Source organism: Drosophila guanche, unplaced genomic scaffold (assembly GCF_900245975.1).
Source record: "Drosophila guanche unplaced genomic scaffold, DGUA_6, whole genome shotgun sequence".
Classification (NCBI taxonomy): domain Eukaryota; kingdom Metazoa; phylum Arthropoda; class Insecta; order Diptera; family Drosophilidae; genus Drosophila; species Drosophila guanche.
Window position 1 is genome coordinate 3,062,298 of NW_022995751.1, and position 18,024 is coordinate 3,080,321.

At 48.6% G+C, this 18,024-nt stretch overlaps 6 protein-coding genes across 8 annotated transcripts; 4 read left to right on the forward strand and 2 right to left on the reverse strand.

The window, feature by feature from the left end:
- Positions 1–286: 286 nt before the first annotated feature.
- Positions 287–1,348, reverse strand: LOC117587426 (brachyurin-like). Its single transcript, XM_034278097.1, has 3 exons — positions 872–1,348; positions 713–811; positions 287–654 (listed from the first exon to the last, which is right to left on the reverse strand). Exons 1-3 carry the CDS (start codon positions 1,326–1,328, stop codon positions 341–343), a joined length of 870 nt encoding a protein of 289 aa, XP_034133988.1. The 5' UTR covers positions 1,329–1,348; the 3' UTR covers positions 287–340.
- A 2,582-nt stretch (positions 1,349–3,930) lies between these two features.
- LOC117587416 (organic cation transporter protein) lies at positions 3,931–8,064 on the forward strand. The gene is made up of 3 exons (XM_034278074.1): positions 3,931–4,540; positions 6,220–6,662; positions 6,730–8,064. The coding sequence occupies exons 1-3, from the start codon at positions 4,161–4,163 to the stop codon at positions 7,875–7,877; spliced, it is 1,971 nt and encodes a 656-aa protein (XP_034133965.1). The 5' UTR covers positions 3,931–4,160; the 3' UTR covers positions 7,878–8,064.
- A 423-nt stretch (positions 8,065–8,487) lies between these two features.
- Positions 8,488–9,927, forward strand: LOC117587421. Its single transcript, XM_034278090.1, has one exon. It carries the CDS (start codon positions 8,523–8,525, stop codon positions 9,843–9,845), a length of 1,323 nt encoding a protein of 440 aa, XP_034133981.1. The 5' UTR covers positions 8,488–8,522; the 3' UTR covers positions 9,846–9,927.
- On the reverse strand, positions 9,759–11,685 carry LOC117587419 (T-cell activation inhibitor, mitochondrial). Of its 3 annotated transcripts, none has more exons than XM_034278087.1 (4): positions 11,436–11,685; positions 10,943–11,376; positions 9,937–10,880; positions 9,759–9,845 (listed from the first exon to the last, which is right to left on the reverse strand). In XM_034278087.1, exons 1-4 carry the CDS (start codon positions 11,542–11,544, stop codon positions 9,842–9,844), a joined length of 1,491 nt encoding a protein of 496 aa, XP_034133978.1. In that variant the 5' UTR covers positions 11,545–11,685; the 3' UTR covers positions 9,759–9,841. The 3 variants fall into 3 exon arrangements, with proteins under 3 accessions (XP_034133978.1, XP_034133976.1, XP_034133977.1); XM_034278085.1 differs by having other exon boundaries at positions 9,827–9,851; XM_034278086.1 differs by lacking the exon at positions 9,759–9,845 and having other exon boundaries at positions 9,879–10,880.
- Positions 11,686–11,722: 37 nt separating this feature from the next.
- On the forward strand, positions 11,723–12,285 carry LOC117587434 (U6 snRNA-associated Sm-like protein LSm5). The gene is made up of 3 exons (XM_034278111.1): positions 11,723–11,879; positions 11,957–12,153; positions 12,210–12,285. Exons 1-3 carry the CDS (start codon positions 11,831–11,833, stop codon positions 12,237–12,239), a joined length of 276 nt encoding a protein of 91 aa, XP_034134002.1. The 5' UTR covers positions 11,723–11,830; the 3' UTR covers positions 12,240–12,285.
- Positions 12,286–12,475: 190 nt separating this feature from the next.
- LOC117587413 (microtubule-associated serine/threonine-protein kinase 4) lies at positions 12,476–17,970 on the forward strand. Its single transcript, XM_034278071.1, has 3 exons — positions 12,476–13,433; positions 14,880–15,245; positions 15,304–17,970. The coding sequence occupies exons 1-3, from the start codon at positions 13,134–13,136 to the stop codon at positions 17,314–17,316; spliced, it is 2,679 nt and encodes an 892-aa protein (XP_034133962.1). The 5' UTR covers positions 12,476–13,133; the 3' UTR covers positions 17,317–17,970.
- Positions 17,971–18,024: the final 54 nt, after the last annotated feature.

Consider the following 18,024-nt stretch of genomic DNA (forward strand, 5'->3'; position numbering starts at 1 on the left):
CGATGGCTTTTATACCAAATCCACATTAGATTGACCATTTGCAGTGGTGCTGCCCACAGGCCAAGAACAAATCAATGTGATTTGCTATAGATTAAGGCGCGACTCTGATGCTACCAATCATCGATAAGGTTTGATAAGAAACGAGCGAACACAAGAACCAAGAAGAAGTGTGAGCAGAATGGGCTTATCATGGGCAAGATCTATCTGTTCGTAGTAAGCTTATCAAATATGAGGAACGACTGAGAAGATTATTGAATTGGAACTTTGATCTTTTTCAGATCATTGATAGATATTTTCATTAACAAAAGAGAACCATTTATTTTGGAAGAGAATTCCGCCTCTAGTTGCCATAGTTGACAACGCCAGTGTTGGCCTCGATCCAGTCCAGGTAGGAGGTGATGCGGGTGAACACACCGGGCCATCCCACCTCGCAGCCAAAAGCAATGCCAAAGGAGGTGGCACCAATCAGCGTGTTGCTGCCATCGGCCAACACCAAGGGGCCGCCGGAGTCACCGTTGCAGGTGGAAGTTCCACCAGTGGTCTTGATGCAGATGTTAGTGGAGCCGATCAGGCCTAAGTACCAGGGAGAGCAACCGCTGTTCTTCATGATTGGCACCTCAATGTACTGCAGAATGTCGGTGACAGCAGAGGCAGCTAAACCGAGGAAAGTGAAATTAAGTAAGAGTGGAAATCGGACGAGGCGGCTACTCACAATCGCTGGTCAAGCCCCAGCCGGAAGCGATGGCTGTCTCGCCGCTGTAGTTGTTGTAGCTGTCGGCCTTGACCGGCAGTTTGGCGGGCTGAATGTGCTCTGCAAGAGAAGAATCGGCTTAAGAAGGTTCCGAGAGAATTTAGGAGTTCCAGGACGCACCATTCAACTCAATTGGCACTGGCAGCTTGATCAGGGAAATGTCGTTGGTGATGGTTTCGGCCATCCAGTTCTCGTGCACAATCACATTCTTCTTCTCCACAAAGATGAGCTGTTGGCCGACCTCCTTGGCGTTGGTTTGGTTATGGGCGCCCAAATAAACATCGACACCGGTGGTCAGGCTGTCCGTGCAGTGAGCAGCAGTCACAATCCAACGATCGCTGATCAAAGTGCCACCGCACCAGGCAGCGCCTCCCTGAACATACAGACGTAGTCCCACCTGATAGGGGAACTGGTTGCGTGTGGCTAGAGTTCCACCGGTGATGCGACCCGTGGGTGCACTGCCCCGGATCTTCGGGGCTTCGACCTCGATGTTCAGATTCTTCAGGGACTGCCAATCCACGGCTTGGGCGCCGAGAACGGCGACAAGGAGCACAACCGAAGCGCAAGCGAGTTTCATTTTGACTTCAACTAAAGTTTCCACCAGGAATCCGAAGGCTTTTATAGTGACTGTCCGCAACATGTGTGGATCATATTTCATCGACTATCTGTGGGTGTATTACCCAGTGCCTGGAATAAACCAGGTTAATTTATTATGGATTGATAATGGCGATGCTACCGATCTTCGATAAGGCAAAGAAGCGATGTGCCGATAAGGAACGAGTCAGCGAGCGAAACTAGAAGTTTGAATTGATTTGGCCCAGAATGGATTTATATTGCCTTATCAGGGTCAGAGTAAGTTTATCAATCAGAGCCATGGACGAGCCCACGACATGGAAAAATGTTAAAAGAAAACCTTAAAGAACCCTCAAGAAATAAAAGATAGAACGTACTTTTGCTTGATGGATTAGTAACTGGATCTATATCTTTATATATACTATAATTAATAATCAAAACAAGCAATCAACTCAACTCTATATAAAAATGAAAGTTCTATAAGTGCTAACATTTCAAAATCTTATCGCTGTGATAGCTGAATCCGCAGACATCAATTAGCAAGGGTGTGTGATTTAATTTTATAATTTATTGAGCACAAAACAATAAAACAAACTCTACGATACGACGATGACATGAAATAGTTTTCCTATGTCGAATGAGCTTCCTGCCGACTCATTCGACTTGTGGCGTCATCATTCATTCGCCATTCATTCCATTTGTTCGCACCTCTACGCCAGAGTCCGACGAATGCATCCAAGCCTAAACGTTTTACTTCCCCTCAATTTAATTAAGAGGCTAAGTATTTGGCCAAAAACACTTCCAAACTCATTACTTATGGAATGCCAAACCATAAAACTTAATATAAAATGCACAGAAATAAAATGATAAAAGGGGGCGGCCAAAGCAAAAGCAAATTAAATAAACTAAGCAGAAAACATGAAGAAAAACGGAAATGGATTTAATACAATTTCTGTTTGTGTGATTTTTTTCAATTGAAGGTCGTATCAAAGTTAAGAGACGAAACCTTGCCACAGAGCAGAGAGTTATCCAGAAAACACTCCACACATACAATCTATTCATCTGTGGAAGGACAAGTTGCTCCATTTAATTAGCTGCAGCTTTCTAAATGTGAAACAATCCAACAATGACACCTGCCAGACGCTTAAAACTATAATATTAAATTAACCATATGACACTATCTTGCTATAAATCTATACATCTGTTTGGGTAGCCGTTCTATTAACTGCCCAACAACGGGCAATAGCTAGGTACATGTACTGCCAGCCAAAAGTCCTTGAAATTACTCCAAAACAAATATAATTAAAAACATTAAATGCGTAGCAGAAAAATAAAAAAAAATTAGCAACGAAAATAAAATAAGCATCGAATTTGAAAATACACTGGCATTTTGGAGATAGAATCCAGGATAGGTGCAAAATGTGAAAAACATGTCAACAGGTTTAGGTGGAAAATTCCTATAACAGTTATTTCGATTGTTAAATGATTTCGCTTCAATTTACACATCTTTAACACCTCCAATTGAGTTATCTTTGAACTCCCATCAATGCATGTGCCAAATCTCTAAGCAAATTTATGCAACGCACACAATCTTTGCAAGAGTATAATTCACACAAAAAAAAACAAAACTAAATGTAACTTATTAAGCAAGATTAAACTGGTTTAAAGCGGCACAGGCAGCGGTCAAGAGAACAATATTTTGTTGTAATGAGAATTGCCAGAGACTTGATGTATCAGAATCAGGCTGCAAATTCATAATTAATAAGTAATATTATAAATGAATGCATGTGCCGCCGCCTCCACTCCAGAAGACAAAGTTATCTCCATAATTGAACAGAGTACACAAAAATATAATGATAAAACAAAGCCACAGGCGCACAAACCCATTAAAATTATGAATTTTGAACAAATTAAGAGTTAAGCGAAGTAATAAGTAATATTCCTGAAACCTGTTGGGGGGGTTGTACGTAGAGATCTGCTGAATGTCTTTGCTGAGAGTTGAATTGCCTCTTGTCTGGGCAATTTATGAATGGACTGACGTGTGCATGGAACTGACTGACTGACTGAAACTCGTGCACGAATTGAACAAATAATCTTTGGCTAATTTCCTCAATAACGGAATGGTTGGAGCATGAATCACAAGCATTATGCCGCCTGGCCTGCCTTGTGGGTTGTTATTAATAAAGTGCAGGTCCCAGACCCGACCCAGCTGGGCTCGAAGCACGAGCTGCACTCTTGATGGGTGCAGAGTGGAGTCATGCTTGGGCAGGGCTTAAAAATAAAAGCTAACAAAATGCCATCCATAAGATCGGCGATCATATCGCCTTTTTTTGGGGCTCGCCAGAGTCCACTCTCGCGAATCGTAAGTGTTCCTTGCCCGATGCCGATTCTTTTGATTCTGATTTCGATTCGAACCGGTTTGCCAGCTGTGTGAACCAAACGAAACAGCTGCTCGAAGCTAACTTTCGCCTGCCCGCTCGGCGGCTTCTTGTTCTGAGCAGAAGCAGCAGCAGCAAGTGCAGCGGGCAGCGCGAAGCTGAGCTGAGCTCAGCAGAGTAGCTGGGAGCAGAGCAGAGGCGGAGCTTATATAAAAACGACATTTGGCGCGCGTGCTCACTCAGTTGCAGAACAGAACCCGAAACAGAAACGAATTCGCGCGCGTGCGCCGTCAGCAACGGTTTCGTTTTCGATTTGAGTTTTGAATTTTGAATTTTGATTTGGAATTATTTCGCATTTGTCGGTGTGCAAAAAAGTGAAGTTCTTCTAAGAACGCAAGGTTGCACAAATAAAATATAAATATAAATTATATTCAAGTGTAATATAACTTACCGCAAACATGGAAGGTCAGGCCAAGCAAGCGTACTTCGTGAATGAAGCATTCAATCATGAGGAGCACCCACATGGAGACAATCTGCATCGACGGAAGAGCGGCGGCACCAACAAGGAACTGCAATTGGATTTGGGTCAACACAAGAAGGGTCAGGATGCGACGGGCAATGGTGTGGACACTGGCAATGGCTTACCCAGCATTGACTTCGATGATTTACTGCCGCTGATTGGGGAGTTTGGCAGATACCAGAAGATCCTCTTCATCTGCATGATACCCTTCTCGTTCTTCGTGGCCTTTGTGTACTTCTCGCAGATATTTCTAACGCTGATACCCGAACAGCATTGGTGCCATGTCCCAGAGCTGGATGGCCTGGATGTGGAGGCCAGGTGAGTCAACAGCATTGGGTTTTTCCTCCATAAAAATCTAGCACAAGCCAAGGCAACACTTTGGCCATTTGGTTTGGCTTCACGTAATCTGCGTAATAAATATTCAAATGGAAAAGTTGATTACTTAGCGAGCTACAAAGAGGCAGCAATGCAGTGGCTAACGATTTATTCAAATTATTATAAGACACTTCTATGTGTGTTCCCCCTCAATCTCCTTGCTAGCTTTTATTCTATTTCATCTAAATACCAGTTCGAATACCAACCGGAAATAATTTAATTGTGCGTAAATGGCAATCCATGGGTATGCGGTTCCGTTTCACTTTCACAAATAAAAAACAAAGCAAAAAGCAGCGGCAGGCACTTGATCGATCGATTACTACACAGACTCATACGAGTAAAAACTAACAAGCGATCCACAATTGATCCCCAGCAATCACCTTGATATCGAAAGGCTAAGGCTAATACCGGTTTGGACACAGCCACGAACCAACGCCATTTGACCAAGACCAAAATCCGCACAATTCTAATAGACAAATTATAGAGTAAAGTAAGAACAGAAAACAAAAAGTGTACAAAATATTTGCAAGCGATCTTAAAACGATTTGAAAATGTAATGAAACGAAACGAATTTTCGAGTTCAAGTGTTCTGAACCAACAAAAAGCCAAACAGCCACAACAGTCAGGCAGTTAGTTAGACAGAGTCATTAATGCGTCCAGTCCAAGTTGAAGTGGACGGCTTAGAACGGCTGCCAGCCTGACCTTGGGCCATGATTGAGTTTTCCAGTCAATGCGACGGCTTAATAAGGCAAAGAACCTTACGAAAAAAATCAACGTTCGATCATCTGTATAATTGCTGAGTGGTCAGCTGCTCCTAGCAGATTGAGGGTTTCGCTTAAGCCCCCCCACACACACACAGAGAGTTGGATAAGAGATACCCGTACTTACTAGTCAGCCAGTGGGCCGCCTAATTAGCGGTAGCTTAGCGTGAACATTGCGACAACTCAGCAGCAGTACAAATACGAGTAACAAACAGCCAGCACGAAGACTAATGTTGTGTGGCGGACTCGCAACGTGCTTATGATGCAGTAGAGTGTGTAGTAGACTGTCGGTAAGCGAATGTTGAACACGCTTACCATGTTGCCAGAAAAACAAACCAGAAAAACACTTTCAAAGCTTAATGAAGAGTTAACTGAAATTGTAGTTAAAGTAACTGATTCATAACTGGTGGAGTTCTTAGCAAGGGGATTAACAAATTAGGGGTTTAGCAAATATAATTTGAGGTTGGTTCCTCACTCTCCACAGTCCAACCTGCACTCGAAACACTCTTTAAATTCCACATCAAATGAGAGCATTCTGCAGTTTCAAGTGTAGCCAAAAACGTTTCGTATTGAAACCGCAAGTACCCAATCAAGATCATGATAATTAAGTTGTCACACAGACACATGCGTCATTTATGTGGCTTTGTGGCTGCGTGTGAGTCGTAGTTTACGCAGTGCAGAAAGCCGTGTTGTTGGCCATGGCTTAGAGCGTTGCTGAGAACTGAGAAAACCCCACAGCCAGAGACAGACGGAGACAATTCGACGGCGATTGACCCTGGAGATGTGTTAATTGCAACAGCCAAAACCTAACCGAAACTAAGCCTCTCCTCTACCCCCCTCCGTTTCCGTTTCGTTCCACAGACTGGCGCTTTCTATACCCATGATGAATGGGGAATACAACAATTGTTACATGTACGACGTGAACTACACCGAAATTATGGCCCAGGGCAAGGTGATGGCCGATCCCAAGTGGCCGAGGGTCAAGTGTCGCCACGGCTGGTCCTACAACTACACGGAGATACCCTACTCCACAGTGGCCACCGAACAGAATTGGGTGTGCGATGACGCCGCCCTGCCCACCTATGCCCAGTCGATTTTCTTTCTGGGTGCCATTGTGGGTGGCCTGCTGTTTGGCTGGGTGGCGGATCGTTACGGACGCATTCCGGCACTGATTGGCACGAATCTGATTGGGCTCTTTGCCGGCGTTGGCACTGCATTTTCGAACAGCTTTTGGGAGTTTGCTGCCATGCGTTTCTTTGTGGGGTTCGCCTTTGACAATTGCTTCACCATGATGTACATTTTGGGTGAGTTTTTCAAGCTGCCAGCTCAAGTGGATTTCCAACTAAGTAAAGTCTGTTCTTGCCCTCACAGTCCTCGAGTATGTGGGTCCCAAGTATCGCACATTTGTGGCCAACATGTCCATTGCCATATTCTTTACGGGCGCCGCTTGCCTGCTGCCTTGGATTGCCTACTTTGTGGCCGACTGGAAGCTGCTGGCAATCATTACATCCGCGCCGCTGCTCCTTGTTGTCTTCACACCGCTGATTGTGCCCGAGTCTGCGCGCTGGCTGGTTGCCCAGGGCAAGGTGGACAAAGCCATTTCGATACTCAAGAAGCTGGAGCGACGCAATGGCCGCCAGGTGCCCGAGCAGACTTATCAGCACTTTGCCGACAGCTGCCGCCGCATGCGGGAGCAGGAGGCACAGAATGGCAGCTACTCCGTTCTGGATTTGTTCAAATCCCCTCGCCTGCGTCGCACCACACTGCTGCTCATTGTCATCTGGATGGCCATTTCGCTGGTGTTTGATGGGCATGTGAGGAATGTTGGCTCCCTGGGCCTGGACATCTTCTTCACCTTTACGGTGGCTTGTTTCACGGAGCTGCCGGCTGACACACTCCTCACTGTGACCCTGGATCGCTTTGGACGTCGCTGGTTGGCCTGTGGCTCCATGGTGGCCAGTGGTGTCTTCAGTCTGTTGGCTACCGTTGTGCCCGTGGGCGTCTACTCCGCTGCCTTGGCCATTATGGGACGATTCTTTGTCAATATCAGCTACAACATTGGACTGCAGTGGGCGGCCGAGGTGCTGCCTACAGTGGTGCGTGCCCAGGCGGTGGCCTTCATTCACATCATGGGCTATGTGGCCAGCATCATTGCACCTTTCGTCGTGTACTTGGCCAACATTTCTCCAGCTCTGCCGCTGATAATTCTGGGTCTGCTGGGCATCGTTGGCGGTTTGTTGTCGCTTCTGCTGCCGGAGACGCTTAATCACGATCTGCCGCAGACCCTCAGCGATGGGGAGGAGTTTGGTCGGGGTCAGAGCATTTGGGATTTCCCTTGCCTGGCCAAGCAGGTGGACGAGGACGGAGAATCGCGCAGGAACACGGATGTGGAGATTCGTTCTCAGGCCTTTGTGCGGGGCACACAAACAGGAGCCTCCCTCTCTGCCTCTACGGGAGGAGAGCTGCGCTCCAGCATATTGCGCAGATCGGTAAAGTCACGAAACTCTACGAAGCTATAGAGGATCAGATCAGTCAGTCCCTTTAGCTCTTAGGTAGTCAAAACTCAAACAACTGTAGCCTTGCCTTGCATTTTTAGCATCAACTAGCCTCTAAGCGTCTTTGTAGACTTTTGTGATACTAGAAATAAGAAATCTCATGCGCCTCCTGAACAAAACATCAAAAATAAATAACGAAAATATTTAAATAGCAGTGCTGCCATCTAGCAGGGAAAGTGAGAACTACTGCCGTACTACTGCTGCTATGCCGTGTGCTACCATCTAATAGAAATCACTTGAACTATAGAAGAGAACTTCGCTGTTATTTCGACAGGTGGCGCTGCTGTCATGTAGCAAATTACTTGCATTCTACATGCACTGCACATTATTTTCTGTAAATCCACAATCAAGTCCACTTTCTGTTTGTTTTTTAAATTGGTTCACTGTGCCGGGTCGTTTTATGATGAGACTGGAGATTTGCGGGGTGCAAAAGGCAATTAAACATTGTAAACCTTCGCTGATATTATCGGCACACGGGTCAACACCGAGATCCCCGTGCAAACACCGGATGAAATGAACAACAAATACAAATAGAAGCCGACGAGCGACCCCCGGACTCACCTATAAAACCATTGGCATGGGAGCCATCTTCGAACAGTTGAGGACGCTATGGCAGTCTGCGTTTGGTTACTTTTGGTCCTGACACTGAGCGCCGCACTGGATAGCGGCAGCAGCTACTCGAACAACAGCAGCAAACTGTTGGCAGTGCTGAATGCATCTGCTCCTGCAAGCGAAGTGCTCTTCCACATCGATGTGTGGACTGGCGAAGCGGACGTGGCAGGAGCATTGAGAGGTCCCGCTGCCAGCAACCTAGAGTCCGTAATCCGCTCTGAGGTGAGCGGCGACTGGAAGCGTGGACAGGTGGTGCTTCTATTAGCGAATCAAGCGCGAACGCCGGAGCTGAAGCGAGCCATTTATACTGGACTCTGGAAGGAGTTGAAGCAGACCAAACAGATCTACGATCCGCTCAAGATCTTGGACTTTTACGATCAACTCGCGCTCAATTCGGATGTTCCGCCAGCACTGCTGGAGCTGGTCCATCGGGCATTTATCTCACGCAGCGCGCAGCTGATGGAAGCTCCTTTCCACACGAACAGTCGCACGGCAACATTCCCGCTGGTCGATTCGCTGCTGCATCGCTTGACTTTCAGCGCCTTAGACTATCTGCGTGATATACTGGCGGCGCTCTACGATGCGGTGCTGGCCCTGGAGACGCCTTTGAGTGTGGTCGAGCGTCTGGGCAACTTTACGGGCAGCCTCACGCAGCTGGCTTTGGCCAACCTCCAGTTGCTGCAGCGTGAAGAGCTCACGAGGGAGGATGCCCAAGCAGAAGTCTTGGATCTGGCCATGCAGGACAATCTGCGACGGCTGCTGGAGCAGCCCAACTTTGAGCAGGAAGTGGACGCGTCGCTGCGACAGCAGATCTATGCGCAGCTTCCAATGGATGAGCAGCTGCTGTACACCGCGCGCAAGGTGTGCATCCGCAACGTGACGGACAGCAATGCCTACATCTACGAGTGCCCGCAAACGTATCTGATCTGCAGCAATGCGCGGGATCCCAAGAAGGCGGCGTACTACGTGCAGCGTGGCCACAGCCTCAACGACAGTCGACCACAGTTTGCTTTCTACAGCGCCTTCTGGCGTAATCGATACATCCTGATGGAGCCATCACCGCTGGCAGCCAGCAATGCAACGAATGCGATTACCAAGAACGTCTACAGCCGGGCCAACATCAGCTGGTGGCGTGTGGTTTATCGCAATGGTGGAGTTTCCTTCTACGATGCAGCAACCGAAAACTCCGTGCTGTGCGGCGGTGATCCCATCCACTTTGATGGCTTGGAGCGGCACGTCTACACACGCAAGGCATCGGAGTTTGCAGCCCATCGAGCGGAGTGCACCTGGAGCGTCGAGGATTGCAGCGATGCCGCCTAGCTGTAGATAGAGAGGGAGAAATCACACCCTCAATAATTATTTCTATGTTTATTTGTCAATAAAAAGGCACAGGAAAATGTAAGCGGTCTACCTCTGCATAAAGTCCCAAGGTATGCACACAACACCATCGGTTAGCACGGAGTAGTAGTTCGTTATGTGCAGCTTGACCTGTTGCAAATGCGGCAGCTGCATCTGGGACAGCTCTCGCAGGGCCACAATCATCTTGTCGGGCGTGACGGCATCGTCTTTGGTGAGCGTTTGCAGCTGCAGCTCCTTCATGCACTCGTCCATGAGCTGCTGCTCGATGTGTTTGTCCTCGGCGTACTTGTTCATTAGCTCACGCGACGATTGCATATTCTGGCTAATAAAGTCGACCAGTATGACGCCCGGACATGTGGCTGGGGTGATGAATTGACCCGTGGGACTGACCATCAGTGGGCCGGCCTCTGATTCCACGACAATGGTGAATTCGTGCAGCGTCTCTGGCCAGTTCTTGGGGTACTTCTGCTTGCCCAAATAGTCGCCCAGCGATGTAGTGACTTTCATGAGGTAGTTGGCATAGCCGCGGGCCTGCTGCTTTGGCATGAACTTGCGTCGTCCAATCTGAATGCCACGCAGCACCTGCGAGAGCGTCTGCTCGTAGATGGGCACCACCTTGAGGTATGTGTCGTGATGCGGAATGTTCTTGATGAAGTCAATCCAATTGTTCAGCACATCCCCGGTGAACAGCATGACATGTCCCTCCAGGCTGATGCCCGTGAAGGGTGCAAAGACCACAATGCGATCCCGCAGCGGCTCCATCTCCGCCAGGTGGGTGTTGGCCAGACGCTCCAGCGTCTTCAGGCAGCCTCGATAGTGCTCGATGTTCCAGCCGCATTCGTAGCGAGCATCGCGCAGCTTCAGCTTCTCCACCAGCACTTTTTGCAGCTTGTTAATCTCCGCCTGCAGATCGGCAGTTTCCTTGGCCCGCTGCTTGGCTTTGTCGGCGTTCTCCTCCAGCCAGGTGGTCAGTACAGGACGCATGCTTGCCCGCTCCTGTGGGTTAAAATGGGGAATCAACATTAATCGAGTATGGAGGGGGCAAAGTCTACACTCACATTCCTCGCTTGAGATTCGAACTCGGAGAACTCCTTGTCGTAGTGGTAGTCCTGGCCCGGCTTGTAGGCCATGCTCGTTTCCGAGCTCTTTGGTGGTTCCGGCTGTGTCCTAATGGTCCGCACATAGTCCGTTGACAGATTGCATGACTCCAGCAGGCTCTGGATGAATGTCTTTGGATCCCTGGTGCTCTGCCAGTCTGTGCGGATCTGGATTAGCCTGAAGGAGTCACGCTTGTCGGCGTCCGCACTGGCGCGCACATAGAACTTGAGCACTTGGCCATCGGTACTCCGTTGCGGCCGTCGCTCATACAAAGATTCGAGATGTTCGCTCAGCAGTTTCAGCGAATTTTCGTTGGTGTTTCGCTGTTCGGGATGCTGCGCAAAGAAGTCCGGATGCACCGCAAAGTAGAACGGTCGCAGTGCCGTTGTCAAGTCTGCGGAATACAGAAAACATTAGAAACCATCTCTGTAAACAAATTACAATGAAAATAACCTTGATTCAACAACCGCCGCAGCGACATCCATTGCCATCGCCTTGAACTTGACGCCAGAATCTTCAGTTTGGCAGCTTGTCCCACGCCCAGGGCCATTGACACGGACATTATGTAAGCGGTGAGCAGCAGGGAACCTGCCCGTAGTTCCAGCACACCAGCATATAGCGTGGTGCTTTCTATTTACACAATTTTTGAGTTATGATATTATTTATGTTAAATCATACGTTCAGTGTTGGACAATAATACGATGAAGATATCGGTGCATCAGCTGACAACAGTTGCCTATCGATTATTCACAGTGCTACCGCCGATAGTATCATATTTTCTGCACAGCATTTTCTAGCAAAAAAATATTTAAAAAATTTAAGTAAATACATAACTTAAACAAATCAAAATGACTGCCGTACCGCCGCCTGCAAACATTGCTACACTGATGCCGCTGGGTAAGTGGATATTAAACGCCCACTTACCTGTCTCGTGGCTACAGCGTCCTCGCCGGCTTCACCTTGTGTCTTCACAGAGTTGGTGGACAAATGCATTGGTTCCCGCATCCACATTATCATGAAGAACGACAAAGAGATGGTTGGCACTCTATTGGGCTTTGATGACTTTGTGAACATGCTACTGGACGATGTGACGGAGTACGAGAACACGCCAGACGGTCGCCGCATCACCAAATTGGATCAGATTCTGCTGAATGGCAACAACATAACAATGGTGCGTAGTACTTGTGTCTGGTATGAGTTAAGTCATTTCAGTGATTCTCATTACAGTTGGTACCCGGAGGCGAGCTGGCGGAGTAGCAAATATTCCATTTATAAGCATAAATTATACTTTTGTAAAATAACACAAAAAAATCAAGACTTTTTCATGAGCATGTGTGGCGCTTACAGAGGTATGTTAAGAATTCACATTCAGTCGGTGCATGTTAGGCGCAAGTTAACAGAGGCGCTGGAATTGAAATGAGAAGAAATTGATAAATAATGGAAATAATTATTTCAAGTTTCTACTTTCTAATTGTTTGTGGATTATGTATGTGGCTTTAATCTATAACAATTAAGCATTTCGTTTTTAAGAATCATAACTATACAGTTATTAATCCGTGTGCATTGCTGGCGCATGCGCTTTACCATTTTGAGCATAACTTCTGCCGTTGTAGCAGTCAACATGTGCCATAAATATTAACGTCTTTCCTATGGCTAAAAAGCTTGTTTAGCGGGTGCAATGCGCCGCTCTCCCGCCTTCCGCTCTTGACGCAGTCGACGCCGATATAACATAACGTTCAGAGCGGCACCAAACTTCAACGGAAGTAGAACAAACCAAGCGGAAACAGAACCACACGGCAACTGCACGGCACGGCACGGGCACCGCTACGCTTCGCACGAATATGGAAAAGTTGTTCATCAACAAATACCACTGATAAAGGTAGTTTTTGTTTAGGGCAAACTTTTGTGAATAGGAATGACAAATTATAATTGTAAGCGACCGAAACTCGTGTGGGCCTAGGCATTACTCTCTCTCTGGGGTCGGTCGGTCAGTGAAAAAGTGAATTTTTCTCGTCATCGTCGTCGGTGTTTCGCTTTCGGTATCTGTATCCATTGTCGTCTAGCAGCAGAGTTGCTGCGTGGGCATTTGAATAACTACTCCAAAATGGGCTCCCAATAATTATGATTGCGTGAAGAAATCAATAGACAACAATGGCCAGCAAGCCCATGAGCAGCAGCTGCCAGAGCATTGCAACGGCGGCCAGTAGTGCCGCCACCACAGCAGCCGCCGTCTCCATCTCTGCCTCGAACGCCACCTCCGTGGGCTCACTCATAGCCGCCGCCTGTCAGCAACAGCAGCAGCAGCAGCAGCACCATCACCACGAGAACCAGCAGACGCAGCACCAGTCACATCAGCCATCATCGCACTATGTCAATGGCACTGGCAGCCTGGGTCGCCTCAAGTTCCACAAGAGTCTCGATGCCAGCGATGAGGAGATCGAGTATGCGCAGGTATGTCCAACTAGCAGACATTTCTAATCCAATTGAAATGTCCATGTGTGTCCGTACGTCCGTCCGTCCGTTCGTCCTCTTATTGAGTCATAATGCGACAAGGTCCTGTGCAGCATTGCCTCAATTGAAATTGTCTTGTGTGTGCGGATGCGGGTGGGTGTATGGGCCAGGGTATGGATACTGGGTTCAAGTGGGTGGTTGGATTTTACTTATTTTGGTGGTGGGTTTGTCCTGCTCCTGCTTATTGCATTGCTCGCTGCGGGAGGTTGGGGACCAAGGTTGAAGGCCCAGCCGCCCTCTCAGCTGTTTAACCTTTGGGTGGTTCACTCTCTCATCGTTATGCATAGTTTACGCTTCACCAAACCGCGCGGCGGCATCGGCGGCGGCGTCTTCGATCAAGTGTTAATAATTCAATGCCCCGGAAATTGTCATATATACGAGTACTCATACCACACACACACATAAGGAACCCACCCAACCAGCGATGAAGCAGCGGCAGGCCGTGACTTTGGCCAAGGCAATTAGGGAGCACAAAAATTAACCAGTTGGGGTTATCATATTGGAAAAAATCACATAGGCAGGGGATAACCGATGGGTTTGAGTCATGGGCATTTTTATAGTTAATTTTTCTTGGTCGTGGGTAAAGTTAGTTATTGTCCAATACCCGATCTACTCTCCACAAAGAGCAGCCACAGATATTGGGCATTGCTTTTAGGTTATAAATTCCTTCCCGAATTAAATCACTTAATTCTTTTAATGGCCATTTGTGTGTAGATATAATCAAAAGACTTTTGATTACTGTTTCCACTTTTAATAAAATGTTGTAGAAATATTTATATCCATGTAATTCCCACACAATATGCCCCGCAGGAGTTCTGCCATGGAGCGGGGTGGCTAAAGCCTTTTCAGTCCAGTTATTACGGTTCGCACAATGGTACCGTTAATGAAAGCGCACTGGCGCTGCTCTATCTATGTATTTGTATCTGTATCTGTAGCTGTGCTGTGTCTCTGTGTTTGTGTGAAATTTGTTTGGTTTTCTTTTCCCTTTCTCCACTTCCGTCGTAACGGATAGGATATAGGATGGGATAGGATAGTGCGGGGGAGTGGAGCTGTGCCCAGTGAAAGTGTTGCCTGCTGCCGGGGGGCGGCCTGCTGCCTTCATCGTGTATTCATGGAAATGTTTTCAATAAAAGCAGGAAGAAGAGCGAAGGGGGAGTGAGGGTGGGGGGGGTGGAATAGGTTTAGATACCTTTGAGCAAACACCACATTTTTATGGTCTGGCCGCACCTGGCGGCCATTTGGTGTGCCACATTGCACAGGCACCGGCACAGCCATAGACCAGACCAGAGTGTAAATAACCGGAAGTGCTGCGGAATAGTTGAGCATTCACAAGAGGCAACTTTCACCCACTAATCAACACTTAATCCTCATCCTCTACCCGTCTAGCTATCGCAGTCCACCCACATTCTGGGCCGCCACAAGTCGGAGCGTTTTTTGGCCTCCTCCAAGCCGGACGAGGATCGTCGCCGTCGCACCATCATTGTGGAGAAGAAGAACGATTCGTATGGCTTCACGCTGCAGAGCTATGGCATCCACTACAAGCGGGATGAGGAGCTGGAGATGATCACCTACGTGGACTATGTGGAGTACGGTGGTCCGGCCTATCGATCGGGCATGCGAGAGGGCGACGTGATACTCTCCATCAATGGCAGGGACATGGAGAAGGCCGATCACAAGACCATTGTGGAGTTCATTAAGCAATGCGACACGCGAATGCGAATGGTGGTGCTCTTTGAGGATTGTGTGAGGAAGGTGAGTGGCAAATGGAAGCTCTGTAGCTGATCCCTCAATAAATGGTTTCCTTTTTTAGGTGGATCTTCACATGCGTTACATCCAGCTGCAAAGCATGCTGCAGCATAAAATGAACGAACTGGAGCGTGTGCATCTGAGGGAGCGAGAGCTGCTCGAGGGCAAGTGGAAGACGCACAGCCTGCCGGCGAGGAAGAAGGCCAATGCCAATACATCGCCCAGCGATGGCGAAGGCGTCTCCCCCACTGAGGTGGCAGCTGAAGCGGGCTTCTATCGTCCCGCCCTGTCCACCGAGGATGTGGGGAATATCGCGGCACGCCAGCAGGCAGCAGCTGGGGGTGCGATCATACCGCCACCTGCTCAGTTTATGCTCACGTATCATTATCTGGATCCCACATATCGCTACGTGCTGCGGCCCACGCATGGCAGCTCCGAGGACTACATCGATGGCCTGGGCCTGCAGCGCAGCAGCAGCGACCATCAGCCGACGGCCCAGCGCTTCCTGCTGCATCGCACCGAGTCCATGGACACGAACACGATCAGTCAGCCCACCACCACTGCTGCGTCACAGTACCACAGCACCAGCAGCGGTGGGGCCACGGTGAAGCCACCCGCTCCTCCGCCACGAACCTGCGAGAAGCACAAGCCGCCAGCCAAGCCGCCAAAGGCGGAGAAGGAGAAGTCCGCCTCGGGCAAGCACTACCATGTGGGGCACTCGTGCAATCCTTGCCTCGGGCACTTTCGCTGGAAGTCAACGGAGAAGACAGCCCTGACGGCCGGGGATAATGTCAGCCTCGATGCCTACGATCTGGCCAGCCCCTGCTGCGACACGCAGTGTGTGCCCAGTCGACGACGTCATCGCCAGCACAAGGAGCACAGCCACAAGCACAAGCACCGCGAGCGGGAACGGGAGAGAGTGGAAAGCAAGGAGCAGCGTACTCGACCCAAGTCCCAGTCGCATGCCTCGCCCAGTGCCAATGGGGGAGCGCAGGGACACCACCACCATCATCATCATCACCATCACAGTCGTGAGCAGCAGCAGCAGCAAGTGTTGCAACAGCAACAACAGCCCGTGCCGCATCATCATCACTACCATCATCCACAGCAGGGACAGACTACACCAACGCTCTGCCATGCCAATTCTCAGTCGGGCAGCACTCGTTCCCGCTACTTTGATCTGGCCTCTGGCCTGGCCAGCCACTGTAGCCTCCACTCCTGCACTTCCAGCGAGTTTGCGCCAGCAGACTCCGCCTCCTACACCACCTCCATCAGCACGGATACGCTGTTCTGGGATCCCAAGAGCGAGACGGGACAGTCGCGACAGCATTCCACCAAGTCCAGGCAATCCTACGAGCAGCCACACCACCAACAACAACAGCAGCAACCACAACAGCAACAGCAACCACAACTGCAACCCCAGCAGCAACAACATTCACATCAGCAGCAACAACACCAGCCCCAGCCCCATCAGGTGCCACACCATCATCATCATCACCATCCTGGCTATCATCAGCGCTACCATGTGACGACCACACAGGTGCAGCCATCGCAGATCTACCCCAACACCATTGCCTACGTGCAGAAGCCCAAGTCCTGGGACAATCTGGCCACCAAGGCAGCAGCGGCGGGTAACTATGGCTTCGGCTATGGCTATCTGGACACGGCGGCCGTGAAGCCGCCGTTGAAGCTGCAGATCGCACAGCAACGCCACTCGATGCCGCGTCGCAATCCCTACGGACGCTTCTCCACCTACGGCGATGTGGAGAACTACGCCCCGCCGCCCACGGAATTTGTGGGCGAACTGACAACCACCACAACAACGACGATTACAGCCAAGTCCACGGAGGAGCTGCTGGCCGCCTGCGACTGCCTGTCGCCGCAGCAACAAGCGGCACTCAAGGCCGCGCAATATCAGCTGAGCCAAAACCAGAAGCTGACCCACCAGAACTCCTGTCAAATGGGCTACTACTCGCATCTGCCACGACCCACAACAGATGTGGGCACCTCCACCGGTCAACAGGTGCACAATGGGGCGGGGGATGTGTCCACGGTGTCGGAGGCAACGCGTTTGTAAGGCACGTCTAACAATACTCTCGGTGATCTATGCAAGAACCGTCTAAAGAATGCACCCAGAAAGGTGTTTCCACATCGAAATCATTAGAAATCATAACTAAGCCAAATTTTTAAACACAGAATCAATATTGCATAACCAAACTATAAGAAGTGTGTGCATACAGTGCGTTTCATAACTGTAGCTTGGTCTGGGCATGGTTCCCCACATGACAATACCGATAAGGGAATACAAGATCCTACCAGCAGTAGATTCAAAGTAAAAGTCTTATAGTTGTTAGACCCACTGTATGTAGGCACACAACTAGAACGAAGACGCATTGACGTTTTGGATTTATTGAAAGACTGAAGCTATGCGCATATTCCAAATGAGAGATAAATCTGGCGTCTTATATTGATAGTTAGTTGATGATTATTATGCATATATATTATATATATAGTGTATCCGTAATTGCCATATAATATGGTTACCTATCATGCATCTAAATATATGTAGCTACTGTTTTATCGATCATATATAAATACTGTGTAACCAGCAGAAACAATGTAATTTATTTCATTGTGATACGAGTGAATAGGGGCAAGGCACTAAAAAACCGCAACAATTTTAGTCGCAATTTTATCAAACAAATGGATAAACCAAAAAACTCGAAAAACAAAACGCTTTTATGTAATGCAAAATGCAAAATACAAGAAATGTAAAATTTAAATG